We start from the raw sequence: 17,901 nt of genomic DNA, 5'->3' as shown, positions 1-17,901 counted from the left end.
TGAAAGTAAAAACTTGCAGAAAATAGTCTACACAAAACTAATATTTTTTCCTCCTTTTTACAAGGTGAACACACACAGGAGACGAATTCGCCTCATTCACTCAAAAAGGATGTAGAAAATATGGGGAAAGGTAAAGAAAAGTTTTAATTCTGTGGAACTTCTCTTAGCTTTAAAAGACTAAAGAGATAATAGGAGGATATTTTTGCTCTACACCATATTTTAAGCTTGACAAGCAACATATGAATAATATATGGACCATTGGGTGGATATAATTGAGATTAATGCATACATATCAATCAATACATGACACTGTAATATAATACTTTAAAATAATATATTACATTGATTTATATTCATGGATTTCTGCACAAAATCTATCCTATGTCTATGCAACACTTTTTAAACTAGTAAAATATTTTGTCTTATAATAATAAATTGCCATATATAACAGTTCTCTGGAGAGTTATTTGTAAAGATTAGTAAAATGACTCTTTTTTTTCTTTATTAGAAGAACTTCAGAAGGTTTTATTTGAACAAATAGATTTACGGAGACGACTCGAACAAGAATTCCAAGTGTTAAAAGGAAATACATCTTTCCCAGTATTCAGTAAGAAATCACTTTTATTTCATTGCATTATGATATTTGATAACATGTTTATTAGTCAGTGTAAGTACATGATCTTCCTGTGATCTCTTTAGTATTTGGAAATTTTAGCCTGTTATTTTATCAGCTCACAGATAAAATTTCTTATAAGAACCTTTTGGTATTAATTGTATTGGTAGATATGTGTTTGTGCATATATATATTGTGTACATTTAAAACATGTATGCAAATATACCTTTAAATATATAGATACATTTAAATAAATATATTAATATTTTTAAAACAAAAGAACTACTCAAGTATTTTTTTCTCTAAGGTAGGAAAAACAAAAGAATAGTTAATTCCTTTTCTCAGATAGTGCTAGAGAGCTGCCTGGTACTTGAAATATGAAGATTTAAAATTTAACAATTCAATATACCTATATTTTATTAATTAAAATGTGTATAATTTTAGTAGTTTGAGGTTCTCCATCCATATTTAGCATTAAAATTTCATTCCAGATTTATTGGCAAAAGAAATTATGGCATAAAAACTGTTGGTTCTGCTTGCAGAGTCCTAGAATTTCAGAAAGACCTATGATAGGTGTCCAGATTTCTTAAATTCTCCAGTCATGTTCTGAATCACTCTTAGATAAGTACTGGGTTGACCAAAAAGTTCATCCATGACCAAGTAAATCACAGTAGTGTTTTTCAAACTTTTTGAAGTTTCATTTAGTCATATTCCTTTCTCCAGAGAGAGGAAAGTGGGAAATAAAATAATATGTAAATATATTTAATTTTTTTCTGGGACACTTTGAGCATGTCAGTACCCTTTGTTTATTAAACCAGAAATCAGAAAACTCATGTTGATAATTCCTGGGCAAGAGTCACAGGCAAATATCTGGAAAAAGACTTTTCAGTAATTGTGGCAATTTTAATAGTAGGAACACAAAGATCTGCCAGAGCTTCTCAAATGTAATCGTCTGCACAACTGAAAGACTTGCCCTCTTGGGTAGCAGTTTTGAACAGTACTGGGTTCCTGGTAACATGTCAGACTAATTTGCACCAGAATGTTTAGCAGGGATAAAAATGAAGAGGACTCATGATGGAAGAGAGTTCTAGTCACAAGAAACAACAGAGTTGGCCAAGTTTGGGCTCTGTCAGTATCCACATGGGAGGTTTGGAGCTCATGATGATACTTGAGTATTTTGAATTTGGAGAATGCTTGCTGTGGCTTAGAATAAGATCAAAGGGAAGAGAATGACCAACAGCTCTAGATAGTGTGTTAGGATCATGATATTTGTAGTGCTAAGAAAAAGAGGAACATAGTAAAAATATCTTTGAGACCTTAAAAAACAGGTGCTTCCAAAGAATCCAGGATCCTCCAGTTTCTAAAAAAAATGTACCTTAAAAACGACTGTACAGATCCTTGCAGCAGTGAGTAGACACTGAGTGATTTGTGTCCCCTCTAAGCTGATGTTTATCTAATTGTTGAGTTTGCGGATCCAGCAGACTGGATCCAGACCCCAGTGAGTCCCCAGAGTGTCTGCCTAACTCCCTGTGAAGCCAGGATAGCCATAATTTTTCCCACTAATAAAAGTTGATCAACTGTTTTAAGGAATTGAGACTCCCCTGGCAGCACAGTGGTTAAGACTCTGTGCTTCCACTGCATGGGGCATGAGTTCAATCCCTGGTCAGGGAACTAAGACCCTACATGCCATGGCACAGCCAAGAAAAAACAAAGTCATTTTAAGAAATTAAGTAATGTACACATTTCTTACTAATTATCATAAAACATATAGATGTTTCTGTTTTTTCAAAAGTTGGGATCCCAGTTTCCATTCAGACCCATCACTCATCCTTTTGTTGTGAATTAAGATGACTCCTCTGTGTTGCCATGTATATGAAACACTTCGATTAAACAACAACAGAAAAGTTTTACTCTTTTTTATCTGCAGTGTACTCCACTGACCAAGGAAGTGGTGTGGGTACCCAAGTTTGAATAATGCGTGGTTTAGACCCACCACAAAGAGGCAGTTAATTTCACACCAGTGAAAATAGCAAATGCCCATTATGTGCTTGTTAACTAAACGTGAGAGTTTGTGAGGCTGGCGGACAGATTTAGATTCGCTCAGGTGGAGAGGGGAGGACGGAACTTTGTAAAGCCACATCAGAAGGAAGCAGAGAGGAAACCCAGCCAGAGCATTTCACCAGGAGGTGGATTCAGTCAGGACAGTTCAAATCTAATTCCCTTAGAACACTGGGGACATAGGCTATTATCACCTGTGACTTAATGATTCCAGGCTCAAAATCCCCTGAGCTACTTTGTGGCTCTGCCACCTCCGGTTATAGGACCTCGGAAACTGTAACATGGGCCAGATAATCCCAGTCTCATAGAAAGATGAGGACTATATGAGAGGATCCACATGAAAGTCCGAGAACATCCCTAGCATAGGATAAGTGCTTGATCGCATCAGCAGTGACAGTGATGGTGATGAAGAAGCAGGAGGAGGAAGAGGAGATTATTCATTAGCATTGAGTTCTTGAAAAGCATTTGTAGAATACAGAGCATGGTGGTTAGTAGCTGGTCTCCAGGTTTGGACCCCGACTTCCCCACAGAGTGACCTTAGACAGATTTTTTACCTGACCTCCTTTTCAACTGTGGAACAATACTAGCACCCACTTTGTGGCATTGCAGAGAGGATTAAAATGTATAAAGTGTTTAGCATAGTGACTGATCCATAGTAATGTGAGTCGTTACTATCACCATTTTAAGTGTAATACTTATGTTCCTAAAAGGGCTTTATGGTAAAGCAGCTGATATTAGAAAGCAGAACTTCTAGAGCTTTATCGGGCTGTAGTTATAGAGGATGGGACAGGCAGCGAACCTGGTTTTGATAGAAGACAATTCCATTTAGTTGTCCAACTGAGCAGACAAGCAAAGAGAAGTCAGGAGGGGATCCTCAGGAAAGGTGGGAGAAATGTAATCTAGAATTGGGTAGAAATAAGAGTTGGAGGAAATGGATGAGGAGGAGCTTCACCTCTGTCAAGGTCATTGAGGTGATAGTGGCACAGCTGGTCCCACGTCCTGCAGTGACATCCTGTGTTTAATTGGACAGGAGTAAATGGTCAGAGGCCCTGCCACCAGCATGCCACGAGGCTTTCCCACTGAGGACCGGTCTGATCATTGTTGCAGCTGCAAATCCAGTCATCATTTTGTCATGACACTGTATCTGCTTTTCCTAGTGAATCTCTCCTTCCTCCCTTCTCCAGCACCTGGCACCTTCCTTTATGACAGCATTCAGGCCTTTGCTGTAGCTTTTCAGTCATTTTACTGTCTTGCCACTAGCCATCAGTGTAACCTCAGAGCCTAGCCCTGACCTGGGACCTGCCAAAAGGTTGCTGGATGAGGTCACCAGTGGAGAAGGCCCTCACCCCCGCTCCCCTCTCTCTCATGTCACTGCTGCAGGGGGTAACCCTAGGTCCTCACCTCTCTTCCCCACTCCAGCTCTTTCTGCTTGCTGCCATTAGCCCAGCCTTCCTAAAATTCTACTTTGGTGCCACATCTTCCACCCTCTATAGTGATTCTCTGTTGCTGATCATATTGCAACTAATCTGACTCCTGACTCGCTTTTAAAACCCTCCATAATCACCCCATCCACCCTGCTTATTTCCACTTCTCCCCCTGTTCAGCTCCTTACCCCATGGACAGCCCTCATCCCTCATTTTCCACCTCTGCACCTCTTGTTTCTCTAGTCCAAAAACCTCCCTCGTCTAGGTGCTCCTCATCACTTGGAACATTGCTCAAGTTCCGCCACCTCCAAGAAGCCTTCTCGCTCTTGCAGTATGCACTGTTTGCTGAAGTCCTAGTTCCACTGGTGATATGTGTTAGCTTCTCACTGATTTTTTCACCCTCCGCCTGACAGTATTGTAAATAAGTTGAGGAAAGAGTCTTTGTTGCTGTCCACCTAGCAAATTGTGGGCATATAGTGTACTCTCAATCAATGGTTGATATAAGTTTTGGTGTCATATTCAAAGAGATTAAAGCTCATAATGAAGATGAGATTGGATCACTGATAAAGGAGACTAGTGAGGACTCATGAATTGAGTCCTTGGATTTGCAGATATGATAACAAATTCATGGCACTGAGAGAACCAAGTAGAAAGGCCAGTAGTTTACAACAAGGAAGCGCTAATGACTGAGGCTTTGTGAAAAACTTAGCTGGTAGGTGTTAATCATGTCATCGTTTTAGATTTTTATTTAAAAATCTGTTTCCCGAGTTCCTTTTAAGATTACTTCTTAGAAGACCCAACTACATTTCATCTATCCAAATATGGTCATCCCATCTTTCACCTGTGACTGTTACTAAATTCATTCTAAGATCAGTAGAATCATAGAATTCTTCTTTGCTCACTCTTTGTATAGTGCCCTCTGGAGAAGGAGGGAAGGGAGTTTCTAAAGCATGGTACGGATCAAAAGTCTCTATTATCCTTTAAAAGCAGTGACAACAAAATGAAGGCTGTGTAAATGAAATAAGCCCCCAAGCTTATTGCTTCATAAGTAGGCTCTACTGGGGGAATTAGATCTACCGTATGAGTCCTCTTATTTCTGGTGCCAGGAAGGTAGGCTGGGTACTTCTTGTTGCTATTTGAAAGATTGTTTGGCTTTTCAGACTGTCCGTGTTTGCAGAACACAGGTGTTGCCTCTGTGTTTGGCTGGCAGACTGCCTTTGGTGCTTTTTCTGCCACCTCCTTTTATGCTGTCATCTTCCCAAAATAGTTGGGCTTTAAGTAAATCTCATTAGAGAAATCAGCTTACTGCTTTTTCCATCTCCAGTTAAATTGTGCCTTCATTGCCTTAGAACATAGCAAACTTTTTAGTTTTTTTCTTTTGCCAGTTAGCAATCTTCATATCTCCCAAGTTATGCTTGTTGTAGAAGAGTTTAAGTATGCAGAAATATAAAAGAAAGAAAGTAAAAAATCACCCATAATCTTGTCACCTAGAGAAAACCAATGTCAACATTTTGGAGTTTCAGCCTTTCTAATGCATATTAAATCATTTTTTAAACAAAATAAAATATTACACACACTATTTTTTTAACCTTCCTTTTTTCCGCTTAATGTGAACTTCTTTTCTTGACTTCCCAGCAGTCTATAAATGTAGTCTTATATTGGACATTAAAGTTTATCCAAGTTTTAGACATCATTGTTACTAAATCTTTGCACAAATCCATGATCATTTTCTTAGGATAAACTCCTAAAAGAATTGCTGTGTCAAAGATATGATCTTTTCAAAGCTCTTGCAAAATTTTATGTTGCTTTCTCAAAAGGTTGTACTAATTCATATTCCCATCCTTGAAACACCACATATCATCTTTTCTTTAGATCTTTGGTAACTTAAGTGGAAAAAGTGGTCCCTCATATTATTTCCTTTTCTTTCATTGCTGAGGATATTGAACACTTTGCCTGTATCTGCCATCCCTTTGTACATGTTGTGAATGCCCATTATATTCTTTTCTCATATTTCTTTTGATGTGTTCATTTTCTTATGGTTTGTGTGAACTCTTTACATACTAAAGTATTAATTCTGTATCATGTTGCAAATTTTTTTTTGCTTCAATTCATTTTAAAATGTTGACTTTGGTGTTTTATGTTCACATTTGTCACATCAAAGCTTTAAATTTTTTTCTAATCAAATCTATCAGTCTTTCTGGCTTGCTTTTTGTCTTTGACACCCTTCCTCACTCCAATTTTATAAAAATATTCACCGTTTTTCTATCACTTTAATGGCCGTTTTTTTTTTTTTTTCATTTTAATTTAAAGAATTGTACTGTATGCCATCAGAGAGCCATGAGCGTGAATTAAGTAAGGGCTAGTTACCATCATTCCACTCTAAATTGCCCTTAGCTCTTTCCTCCTCCAAAATCAAACTCTCCTGGGATTCCAGGGAGGTGGCACAGCCAGCTTCAGGCACGCTTCATTCCCACCCACCTCAGTTCCCACACTGATCAGAGGCACTGCGGAGCTCAAGAGGGACAGAGGAAGCTGCCAAGGCTCAGAGGGCAGGTCTCGTCTTCACAGATGGATGCCTGCTTGGGATGACTCTGGCCTCTGGAAAGCACATTGATCTTCTGAAGGTGTCTGGCCCAGGCTTGGGGCCACGGATGCTGGTGGAATGCTGGTTCCTATTGCCTTGTGCCCAGTCTGTGGGCTTTGACCCACCTCCAGAGCATCCTGAGGTGGCGGGTGGATGTCAGCCCCTCATACAGTCCCTGACTCCTAATTGTTATCAATGCAAGTCAGAATTACCCACTCCCCATCTACCAGCACAGGAAAGAGAACTGGGTGTCTGAAGCCCAACCAAGTCAACTCACCTTGTCATCAAATCTTAAAGCACTAGAGCAGGAAAGGGCCTTACAGAGCACATGGTTCTGTACCCTTGTTTGTTCGGATAAGGGTCTGAGCCTGCAGAGCCGGGTAACTGTCATTCAAGGCAGATCCAGACCTTCTGGTGGATATTTCAGTGCTCTTTTCATTCCTCATTCATTAACCAGCCCCTGCCATGTGTCAAGCACTGTGGTGGGGCTTTGGAAGTTTTAGAAGTGTCTAAAATATATCTGCCTGCCCTCACTGTTTCACTCAGAGACACGTGTATAACAGCTAATCATAGTATAAACTGTGGATGCATTAACAAAGGTATGTGTAGAGTACTGGAGGAGTAGAAGAGAAGAATGACCGATTCTGGCAGGAGAGGGCAGGAGAATCGGAGAACACTGTGGGAGATATAACATTCACGCTTAAAGAAACGGGAGAGGTTTGCTGGAAGGGCAAGGCCACACCAGCGGCGATCACACGGTGGCTGGGAGTACAGTGCATGTGTGAAGACGAGCGTGGTTCGGCGGGTGACGGGACGCAAGGAGCTTCCTCCACCCCCTTTGCTGTAGTCAGCTGTTCCCCACTGTTCCCCACTCAGCCTCCACGTTTTAGCGGAGTGCTGATCACATCTCCGCCCCCTTCCCTCGCCCTTCACCCTCCATGGGAATCAGGCCTCCTCCTTTAACCAACCCTTGCACAGTACTACAGACTTACCTCTACTAGAGCAACTTTCCCATCAAGTTCTGAGATGAGAATAGGAAATGGGTCTTTTAAAAAATATATGTTATAAAAGGCAAGACTGTGGAGACGATAGAAAGATCAGGTCTGCAAGAGATGGAGTGGAGGGAAACAGTGAATAAGTAGAGCATGGAGGATTTCAGGGCAGTGAGAATATTCTGCCCAATATTGTGAGGACAGAGACACGTCACTATATACTTGTCCAAACACATAGACTGTACAACACCAAGAGTGAATCCTAGGATAAACTATGGACTTCAGGTGATAATGGCATGTCAGTGTAGGTTCATTCTTGGTGGTCGGTTCTGATGAGTGATGTTGGTCATGGGGGAGTATGTATAGGAAATCTCTGTAGCTTCTTCTTAATTTTCTTGGGAACCTAAAACTGCTCTGTTGTTTTTAAAGTCTCTTAAAATTAAAATAATTAAATTTAAATGTCTTAAAAATTATTAAAAATACATGCTTGAGGTTGGGAAATGAATTCAAATATTATAGAAAGATTTGTTGTTCAGTTGCTCAGTCCTGCGTGACTCTTTGCAAGCCCATGGACTGCAGCATGCTAGGCTTCACTGTCCTTCACTATCTCCCAGAGTTTGTTCAAACTCATGTCCATTGAATCGATGATGCCAACCCTCTCTCCTCTGTCACACACTTCTCTTCCTGCCTTCAGTCTTTGCCAGTATCAGGGTCTTTCCCAGTGAGTCGGCTCTTCGCATCAGGTGGCCAAAGTATTGGAGTTTCACCTTCAGCATGAGTACTTCCAATGAATATTTAGGACTGATTTCCTTTAGGATTGATTGGTTTTATCTCCTTGCAGTCCAAGGGACTCTCAAGAGTCTTCTCCAGTACCATAGTTCAAAAGCATCAGTTCTTCGGTGCTCAGCCTTCTTTATAGTCCAACTCTCATATCCGTACATGAATCCTGGAAAAACCATAGCTTTGACTAGATGGACCTTTGTCAGCAAAGTGATATCTCTGCTTTTTAATATGTTGTCTAGGTTTATCATAGCTTTTCTTTCTTCCAAGGAGTAAGTATCCTTGATAGAAGTCAAAAAATAAAAAGAACAGTGTTTTTAGTTTCTAAGTATCTAGAATCTCATGAATGGTAAAGGGTTTATCACCTTGAAAGTGATGGGAAACCATCACGGACTTTTAAGCAGGAGAGTGAAAGGGATTTGAAGAGGAAGGAGGTGGAGGCCAGATGGTTGGTTGGGAAATTTTTCAGGGAAGAGGTGTCTGCATTTGGGAGGTAACAATGACAAAGACAGGAGAGGATGGAGGTGGAATATACAGGACTCAACACCAGCTGGGTGCCGAGATGAAAGGAAGAGAAGAAAAGATGATGACAAAGTTTCTGGTTTCTTCAAGGCCCTTCCCTGGCCATCCACCACAGATTCATATGAGATCAGGTCAATTTCTCAATTAAAGCTGGAAAAGCTGAAGTTAGCCAAGTCCCCATTTTAAAAAGATCACATGGAAAAGATGAAACAGCAAGATACACATTAAGAAGTCATTCCTTTCTGGAAATATGATAAAAATGTCAATATGTAGAATGGCAAAGATATTTTGCACAATACCTCTTAAAGATCCTTCCTTCCTTCTCTGATTGAGGCATATGTGTATGCATGGTAAGTCGCTTCAGTCATGTCCAACTCTTTGCAACTCTCTGGACTGTAGCCCACCAGTCCCACCAGAATCCCATGGACAAAAGAGCCTGGGAGGCTAGATGGGGTCACAAAGAATGGGACGTGACTGAGTGACTAATACGCTCTCAGAATTTACTATTTATTCTGATTAAACCACAGTCTTGGAGAAAATATGTCTTCAAATAACCATGGCACAGAGAGCTCACCCAGGTGCTCCGTGATGACCTAGACGGGTGGGCTGGTGGGGAGTAGGGTTTGGAGGGAGGGTCAAGAGGAAAGGGATAAATATATATTCTTATGGCTGATTCACATTGTTGTACGGCAGAAATCAACATATTGTAAAGCAATTATCCTCCAATTAAAAAATTTTTTTAAAAAAGGGAGAGTGTTTCTATGGGACTGTCAGTAGTGTACTATACCATCAATATGCTAAATATACCAAAAGTAGATTTTGCACTTTAATTAATTTCTTTCTCTGTTTCTCGCTCCTTCCAGATAATTTCCAGGATCAAATGAAAAGGGAACTAGCCTACAGAGAAGAAATGGTGCAACAGTTACAAATTGTAAGATGCATTTCTACTTAAAAAAATAAATGCAAGGTGATGGGTTTGTTTTCACAACCACCTGATGTGTATGAAGCTGCTCTTGTATTTTGCCTTGAAATCCTTTGGTCCACTTACCTCTCCGCTGGTTTAGATGCTAATTGCCAAGAGATTTACTTAGATGCAGGATAAACAGATGTGTCAGTATGTTTCCTCTAACTGTAACTACCTACCATGTGTTAATAGACAGATGTGTACATCGTCTCTGAGAGTGAACCAGAGGTACCTGCATCATCTTCCACTGTGCAAACCTCCAAACATAGTGCTGGGCTGCGCCAGAGGCCCAGGGAAGGGCCATTGTCTTTGTCTTCCCCCTCCTTCCACCACCCAGACCTGAGCCAGGCCCACCACTGTCAATAGAACTTAGTATAAACACAATTCATCAATTAAATTCCCTTGAAGGATGATGAAAAGAAACGAATTATTTCCAAATGAAGTATGTTACTCACTCTATCCTAATCGTGTCTGAAAGTGGACACTGACTAAGATCTATTGATACAGAATCAGGAAAACAGGAAAACATCTACTAATTAATGGTGTGAGTTTTTTGTTTTTGTTTTTCTTTTTAGAGTTGTTTTTTTTCTTTTTTCTGTTTTCCTCACCCTTTTTCCGCATGCAGACACATCTGGTATTATTTATTAGTGCTTTGAAAGCCATCTCCCAAGCTTCCTCATTTTCATGAGTACAATGGGGAAATAATTTCTGCTCAGTTTTTGTAAGATATTTTTAATCACTTGGGTAAAGACATAACACTGATTCTTAATGTTATTCACAGCATGGTTGTTATAATTTGGGTTGTTTGGCATTTCTGAGCTGGTCCCCACTATCCTTCTACCATGAAATGTTTGTCTACACAGACTCGCCTCTCTTGTCTAGAGAGCCAGGCATCTAGCTCTCTGTCAAGATTATTTAAGAAAGATGGTTATTGATGTTTCCTTTCTGCGTGGGAGAAAATCGTGCTTGCTTTAATGGAGATTGCCGAGAGTCATTTTGAAAGCATCCTTGTATTTCACGATGTTTTCCCCCATTCTGAGGGCTCTATTAAAAGTGCTGCTAACTCTAACCCTCCTTCTGAGGTTTTCCTGGATCTCAAGTGCTGGTTAACAACTCTCAGTTCTGAAAACCACCTCAACCTAAGATCCTCTTAAACAGGATCTTTCTTCTTGTTTGGGTTTTGGTCGTGTTAGTTTCACTGGGGAACAGAAGCATTTTCTTAATCAATTGACCACTAAACCCCCCCCCCAACAAAAGTTTAAAAAAGAAAAATATCTACTGTTCTTAGCTTTTGATACCTAGATAATAAGAGCTGCTCATTAGTTGCTGTGAATTTATGTATTGCTTAATTTGCCCAAAGAAAGACTATAAAAATAGACTCAGAGGTTCAAGGATATAAAATTTTAAGACTTTACTTATTTTACATAGGATACAGTTTTCAGACTCTTAAAACAAAACTTGCCATACATGCAATCAAAAATCTGTGACTCCTGGGTGGTGATGAACATAGCAAAATGGGTATTAGGAAAGGAAACGAAATAATTATTTTAGTGCTAGTTATTAAGGCCAGTTATGCAACTTTAGTGTCTTAATTTTCTTTGACATTTGGTTTCACTGGTAAAAGAGGACGTGATATTGCATCCATGTAATAAGCAGACAATATTAATAAAGGAAAAAATGTCTCATGTCTTTTGAGATATTTGGTATGTGGGATGGTACAAACTGGTATTACAAAATATCTTTATTATATTGTATTATGAAATATTCTATCATCATGTAGTCATTTATCTAGATAAGTGTTATTAATTCATGTTTCTCTAGATAGTAAATTTTCCTGATTGCACATTAAATTCTTTGGGAGGAGCTGGAATGTTTCCCCCCGACCCTTGTAGGTCCCATGTAATTCCTGAAATCCACAAAAGCACATCTACACTGCCAACATGAAAACTGGTGAAATAGGCATGATTTGTTCCTTCTGCTCTTTCCCCTCCTTTTGTGTCCCCTATCCTGAAATGTCCAGGTCTTAATGTTGCCTTCAACACCAAGCATGGTGTCTAATATCAAATAGCTATCAGTAGACACTGCTGAATTAATCACCACCCATGGATGCCCCTGACCCTGATAATCTTATGTGGCCATCCTCTTAATTCTTTTCCAGATTTTCCTGACTTGGTCCTGATTTCCCCAAATATTTTTTTGTGCTGGGTAACTACTACCAAAACTATTAAAAGAAGGTTTACTAGAGAATTGTGCATGCGTGCTCAGTCATATTCGACTCTGGACGGTAGCCCACCAGGCTGCTCTGTTCATGGAATTTTCCAGCAAAATACTGGAGCGGGTTGCCGTTTCCTACTCAAGGGGATGTTCCCCACCCAGGGATCAAACCTGAGTCTCTTGCATCTCCTGCACTGGCAGCGGATTCTTTACCACTGCACCACCTGGGAAGCCCCACTAGTGAGCTTATGTATTTACTGCACTGTCCTTGTGACTAAGAGATACAAGCTTTAAGGTCTGCAAACTCGAGTTCGAGATTCATCCTCTATAGTTCATTGTATCAGTTTCTAAACCAAAGAGACCTCCTGAAGGGCCAGCCTAGTATCTTGATAGGTATATGATAAGGCACAAGTGCTTTAATAAGCATGAAATGCAGCTGTAAATCATAAAATGCTATGCCAGTATGAATAATCAATTTAATGGCATGCTCTTTCCCAAAGTAGTACCTCTGTTAGTGGAACTATTGGCTAAAAATACATTTGTGCAAGAAGGACTTGTGTTCACACTATACCATCTGCTTTAGAATTGAGGCAGTGGACTCGAGATTTCTTGAATGGAAACTTATCCTGTCCCTTATTCAGCTTGTATTTGCTAGAGTACCTGGAGAAAAATGTCTTTAGAATTATATCTAAATCAAGAAGTTGCCAGGTATCACAATTATTGACTTTCTCAATATTTTTAGTGTAGTGCTCTAATTCATTACTAAATGTGGATACATACTTTGTTCCTTGAGAACAGAACAATTCACCAAAATTATTTTATTCATTTATGCTTAAATTATTTTATATTTAAAGTGTATAGAGCATATGTTACAGAATAGTCATTTACCTGCAAAATAGGCTTCTTTTCCTTTAAATGAGATGAAAACCTACTGTATCCTGCAGTCATAGAAAATTCAAATATATTAAAACCATCATATTTTGTAACAATTCCCATAGACCCACAATGCATTTATCCTATGCTGTTACACAGTGTTCTTATTCAAGATTATATTGAAAGCATCTTGGGTATCATTGCCATAGAAAGAAAACTTATGAATTTCTTTGGTGCCTGCATTTTTAGATTCTCTGCTGACTGTAATTTCTATACCATTGCTTCCTTTTCCAGTTCGTTAAATGCAAAGTTGTGGTGACTATAGATTCAAATGATTGGTTCTCTTTGTACATTTTTTTAAAATTTTTTCCTCTTTGTACATTTATAAATGAATATGCATTATTTCAATGTGAGATTTAAAGCATATGCAGTTTATTTAACATACCTGGGCCACAAGCTAATTTTTTTTTTTACAAGTAGCTTAAAATTAGAGTTTTACAGTTCTTAACACAGTTTATGTTATAGTCCCCCACCTCTGCCTTGGGTTTTCAAATGCTTAAAATGTTTTCGTTACCAAACTAGATTTATTCATACAAACAAAGAAATATGTTCCTCTCGGTATGAATCAAAAATGTTTTTAGAATTAGCAAGTTCATGAAGATGTTTATTACATTAAATATAATAAAGAGCAAAAGATTTCTCATTCACAGGTGAATTATGATTCTAGGGAAAAAGTATTCAATTTGTAAACCAAAACCATCATCCTTTAGGATTAAGAAGAAAGTGAAAAAACCATTACAATGTTATATGTAGTTTTTTTAAAAATTTAAAGAAGGAAATGAAGGTATTTTACTAAGCGTATGACATTGTTTTAAAGATTTTTACTAGTGTATGGTTGATTTACAATATTGTATTATTTTCAGCTGTATGGCAAAGTAAATCAGTTATACATATACATATAGCCACTCCTTCTTAGATTCTTCTCCAATATAGCCCATTACAGAGTACTAAGTAGACTTCCCTGTGCTATACAATAGGATAAAAGCATTTTTAGTTATCCCTATTAGTTACCTATTTTATATATAGTAGTGTGTATATATCAATCTCAATCTCCCAATTTATCCCTCCCCATTTTTAACCCCTGGTAAGCATAAGTTTCTTTCTACATCTATAACAGTTTATAACCTTTTGATTAAAGTTTTTCCAAGTACTAGAATATAATATAATTTACAACATGAGCCGAATTACTATGTCTTGATAACCTTTTTTTTTTTTTTTTATTGCTAATTTGGAAACATGTTTTTTTAAGCAAGTACATATATGTAGAGACTACTACCCTTAGGTTTGTTCAAGGCATGTCATAGTTGAAGGCATAGTTGTTGAAGACATTAGTCATAGTTCTTGAAGTACATTGTGAAGCTGCAACAGAAAACACACAATAAATGGCTAGACTCAGATTCACATCCTTTGAACTTGCTGGATCGCTACTAAGAGGCGCATAGATTAAGGAAAGAAAAAAAAAAAATTTAAAATATGCTGGTCTTTAGGTGCCCTCTACTGTTTCTCCAGAATGCTACAGTCACACACACAGCCAAGGGGAACCGGTCTCAAAGATCTTCATTCAAAGCCTCAATTAATGTCATGTTAGTCCACTAGATTTAGTACTAATGTTTCGTTCACTGTGGACTTGTAAAAAAGCAGTTTACAACTCTCTGATGGTGTGAGTGCCTTGCTTCCTTGCAGGGAAAGGAGCAGTGACAGGTCTTTATCGTTGCTCTAGGAGTGTTCCCTCTTTGGCAAGGACACAGCTCTTCAGAGCTATATACGGTCTTTCCTTGGAGGTGCTCCAGGATTGACTAGGATGGGAACTTGCCGAGATTTCTACTCTCTGAACCTGCAGAGTTTTTTAAAATATGTTTTACATATTTTTAAAAGGTAGACCAAACACTTTATTTTTAGAAAATATCTCTGGGTCCCTAGAGGATTTTGATTTTGTGACTACATGTGTAACACATCAGAGGACTTGAGCTAAGTCTGAACGTCTGTGGAAGAAGATTCTCCAGGAGATAGGCTTTGACTAAAGTGGGTCCTCTTCCAATTATTGATCTATTGCCTTGCATCTTGACAATGCAGTCACTTATTTCTAAGTTATAAATCCTTTTTCACCTCTTTCTCTTTTTGAGATGTAGATCCACTTTAATGTCTGAGCTCAGGCTAACTCTCTCTTGGCACAAAGTAGGAAATTATCCTTTTTGGCAAAATCTTGATACTTTTGATATGCTAGAACCAACTAGGTAATTTAGAAGTCACATAATAACTTTCAGAGGATTTTGTCCATGCCAATCTTGGTGATTTCCAAGCTGATCAAGATGAAACGAAAGCTTTTATGAATTCTAATATGTGAGGTTTACATGGCCTAATTATCTTAAATGGAGCCTCTAAGGTCATGAGCTTCCCAAGTTGGGGAATACAGAACCTGATGCACCACCAATCATAAAAATGCCCATTATTTGATGTATCATAAGAAAGGAAAGCTTCTAGCTATTATTCTAAGATGCCATCAATTATAGTACAGCCAATTTCAGAAATGTTAAAATGTGAGGGAGAGAAGTGTATCTTAGAATCAATGAAATAGGGTAGTTTCCATGAGCAATTGGGCTGTGTGCTAAATATATTCTTTATTTATCATTCATGATTGGAATTAATAATTCTCAGCTCACAACGTAGGATTAACAATTCTTCACACAGATCTAAATTTCAGTCTGGAGATTTGAGGATCAAATGTTATTTGAAAATATCGTTTTTTATCCTGAGTCCTCTTAAAGAATTTCCTTATCAGCTTCCCGTCTTAATGAAATGCTGCATTGCTGTTTCTGAAAAAAAGAGAAAGAGAAAGGCATTCCAACTTAGATGTGAAAGTGGTGCCCTTCAGGCAGTTTCTTTAGGTTAGGGTGAGTAGTTTACTGGCTTTGATGAGATGGCTCATGGTGATATTAACTTATCTCATGTAGTGACTGGTACAAAAGATACTTACTAAATCTTTGTGGCATCTAACCTTGATGTTGAGAATGCTTTCTAAATGCAAGAGTGACCCAAATGCATTTTATTAGGTAATTCTCTATACCCCAAGGTTTACATCTTTTCCACTTGTTATCCTAAATAATAGAATTCCATTCAAGGCTCTCTGATAGCATTCATCTAAAAAGAAAGGTGATCCATGTATTTTGGCATATTGTTTCATACACCATAGTGGAAAATCAGGGTTCAAGTATGTCTCTGTTAATAGCAGGTATAGCGTAACACAGAGTGAAAAGGAGAGGTAACTAGAGTAGGTCCCTGTGTGACTGTTCTTGTCATAGTTACCAAGCTGACCTTAGCTCTTGTCCTAAAATATGAGATTAGGACACTGAACTTTTTATGGTCCTATATGAAGCAACTTCAGTGCTGCTATTATGCCCTTTATCAGATATGTTTCTGTCGTATACACCCATGTTGTCGTTGTGTATCTAGACACTGAGACAGTTATTTTAGTTTTCTCTCTCTTTTTCATTAAAAAGACTATTTGCTTTGACAAACCGGTTATTATGGCAAACTGGTCCAGTTAATCTTAGTCACTAGCATCATTGTAGATGTGTAGCTCCTTCCCATTAATAAAGGTTCATATTTATGCACTGGTAGATCAGGAGAGCAAAACATAAATACACTGGGAATGTGAGGAATGTATAAAACAAGATACAAAATATTGCTTAATTGAGTGACTATAATTTTATTTCCTTCTCTGCTTTTACATAATATCAGCCATAGTTCATGTTATGTTCTAGAAGGCTGAGTGTTTCTTTAAATGTAAAGTAGACTTATATCACTAGATTCTAAATTTAACCTTGTAATAATGAAGGTAAGTAACATAACTAGATTTAATGGAGAGGCAAATCTAAATAATATTATACATGTAGTCCGATTTCAGTTATTTGAATTTTCTAGCATATCAAGTGTGATGGACTTTCATTCAAAGCCCCAGTATTGAAAAGTATTTTTCAAGTTTATTCAGGTAGAATTCTCAAGGGTCATATTTTCCATTCAGTGCAATTATTTCTGATGCTTCTTAGTAGTTATTTGGAAATTACCCAGAGTAATAGTTTGTATTTAGTTAGTTAATCTTATTTGTGATTTATAATGAGATATTTGATCACTCTAGTTAAATGAAAAGTTACATTGAACTAGCTTGTAATCACAGTCTTGTTTGTGACCTTGGACATAAGAATACCATATTATTAAATGCAAGTTTTTTTTAAACTTCTTAAGTCAAATGTCACATAGGTACCTCAGAGACTAGCTGTAGCAACAATCTCATGTGATCACCTGTTCTGTCCTGATATGCTTTCTAATGGGCCTTAGGAATGCTGTATCCCAGAAGCACCACACTGCTGGGGAGAATGGAGACCTTTTCTCCTCAGGGCAGATCCACTGGCATTCAAATCGCTAGGCGCAGTGAAGGGTAAGGGTCTCCATTACACATCTGTCTCCAAATTTAGCTCACCTGGAGAGTTTTGCTTGTTTTTATCTTACAGATTCCCTATGCAGCAAGCTTGATCAGGAAAGAAAAGCTCGGCGCCCATCTCAGCAAAAGCTAAAAGGTGAGCTCAGCAGAGAAAACAGACAGCTCTCTGAATTGCTCGGTTGTGTTCCTCACTGATGTACTTGAGATAACCCAGGGGCTGAGTGGTGCTGCAACCTGTGTTTAAGCCGATAACACTGTTGAACTTCATTCTGGGCCTGGGACTTCCTTAATAAAAAGCTAAGTGCATCTTACAAATTCTGTGGAAATTTTTTAAAGCTAAGGAAATTCTCAACTCAGTCTTGCACATGTGATCTTCATT

General features: G+C 38.3%; 1 protein-coding gene across 1 annotated transcript in view; it reads left to right on the top strand.

The window, feature by feature from the left end:
- SKOR2 (SKI family transcriptional corepressor 2) overlaps window positions 1-17,655 on the top strand; it is a 34,007-nt gene extending 16,352 nt beyond the window's left edge. The window contains exons 4-7 of the mRNA XM_061130657.1: window positions 65-130; window positions 509-607; window positions 9,837-9,904; window positions 17,593-17,655. Coding sequence (XP_060986640.1) covers window positions 65-130; window positions 509-607; window positions 9,837-9,904; window positions 17,593-17,655 — 296 coding nt within the window. The remainder of the gene's footprint in view (window positions 1-64; window positions 131-508; window positions 608-9,836; window positions 9,905-17,592) is intronic.
- The last annotated feature ends 246 nt before the right edge of the window (window positions 17,656-17,901 follow it).

The sequence above is a fragment of the Dama dama genome, chromosome 27, assembly GCF_033118175.1.
Source record: "Dama dama isolate Ldn47 chromosome 27, ASM3311817v1, whole genome shotgun sequence".
Lineage (NCBI taxonomy): Eukaryota > Metazoa > Chordata > Mammalia > Artiodactyla > Cervidae > Dama > Dama dama.
Note: the sequence above shows the minus strand (reverse complement) of the source record. Positions and strands in the feature narration are given on the sequence as shown.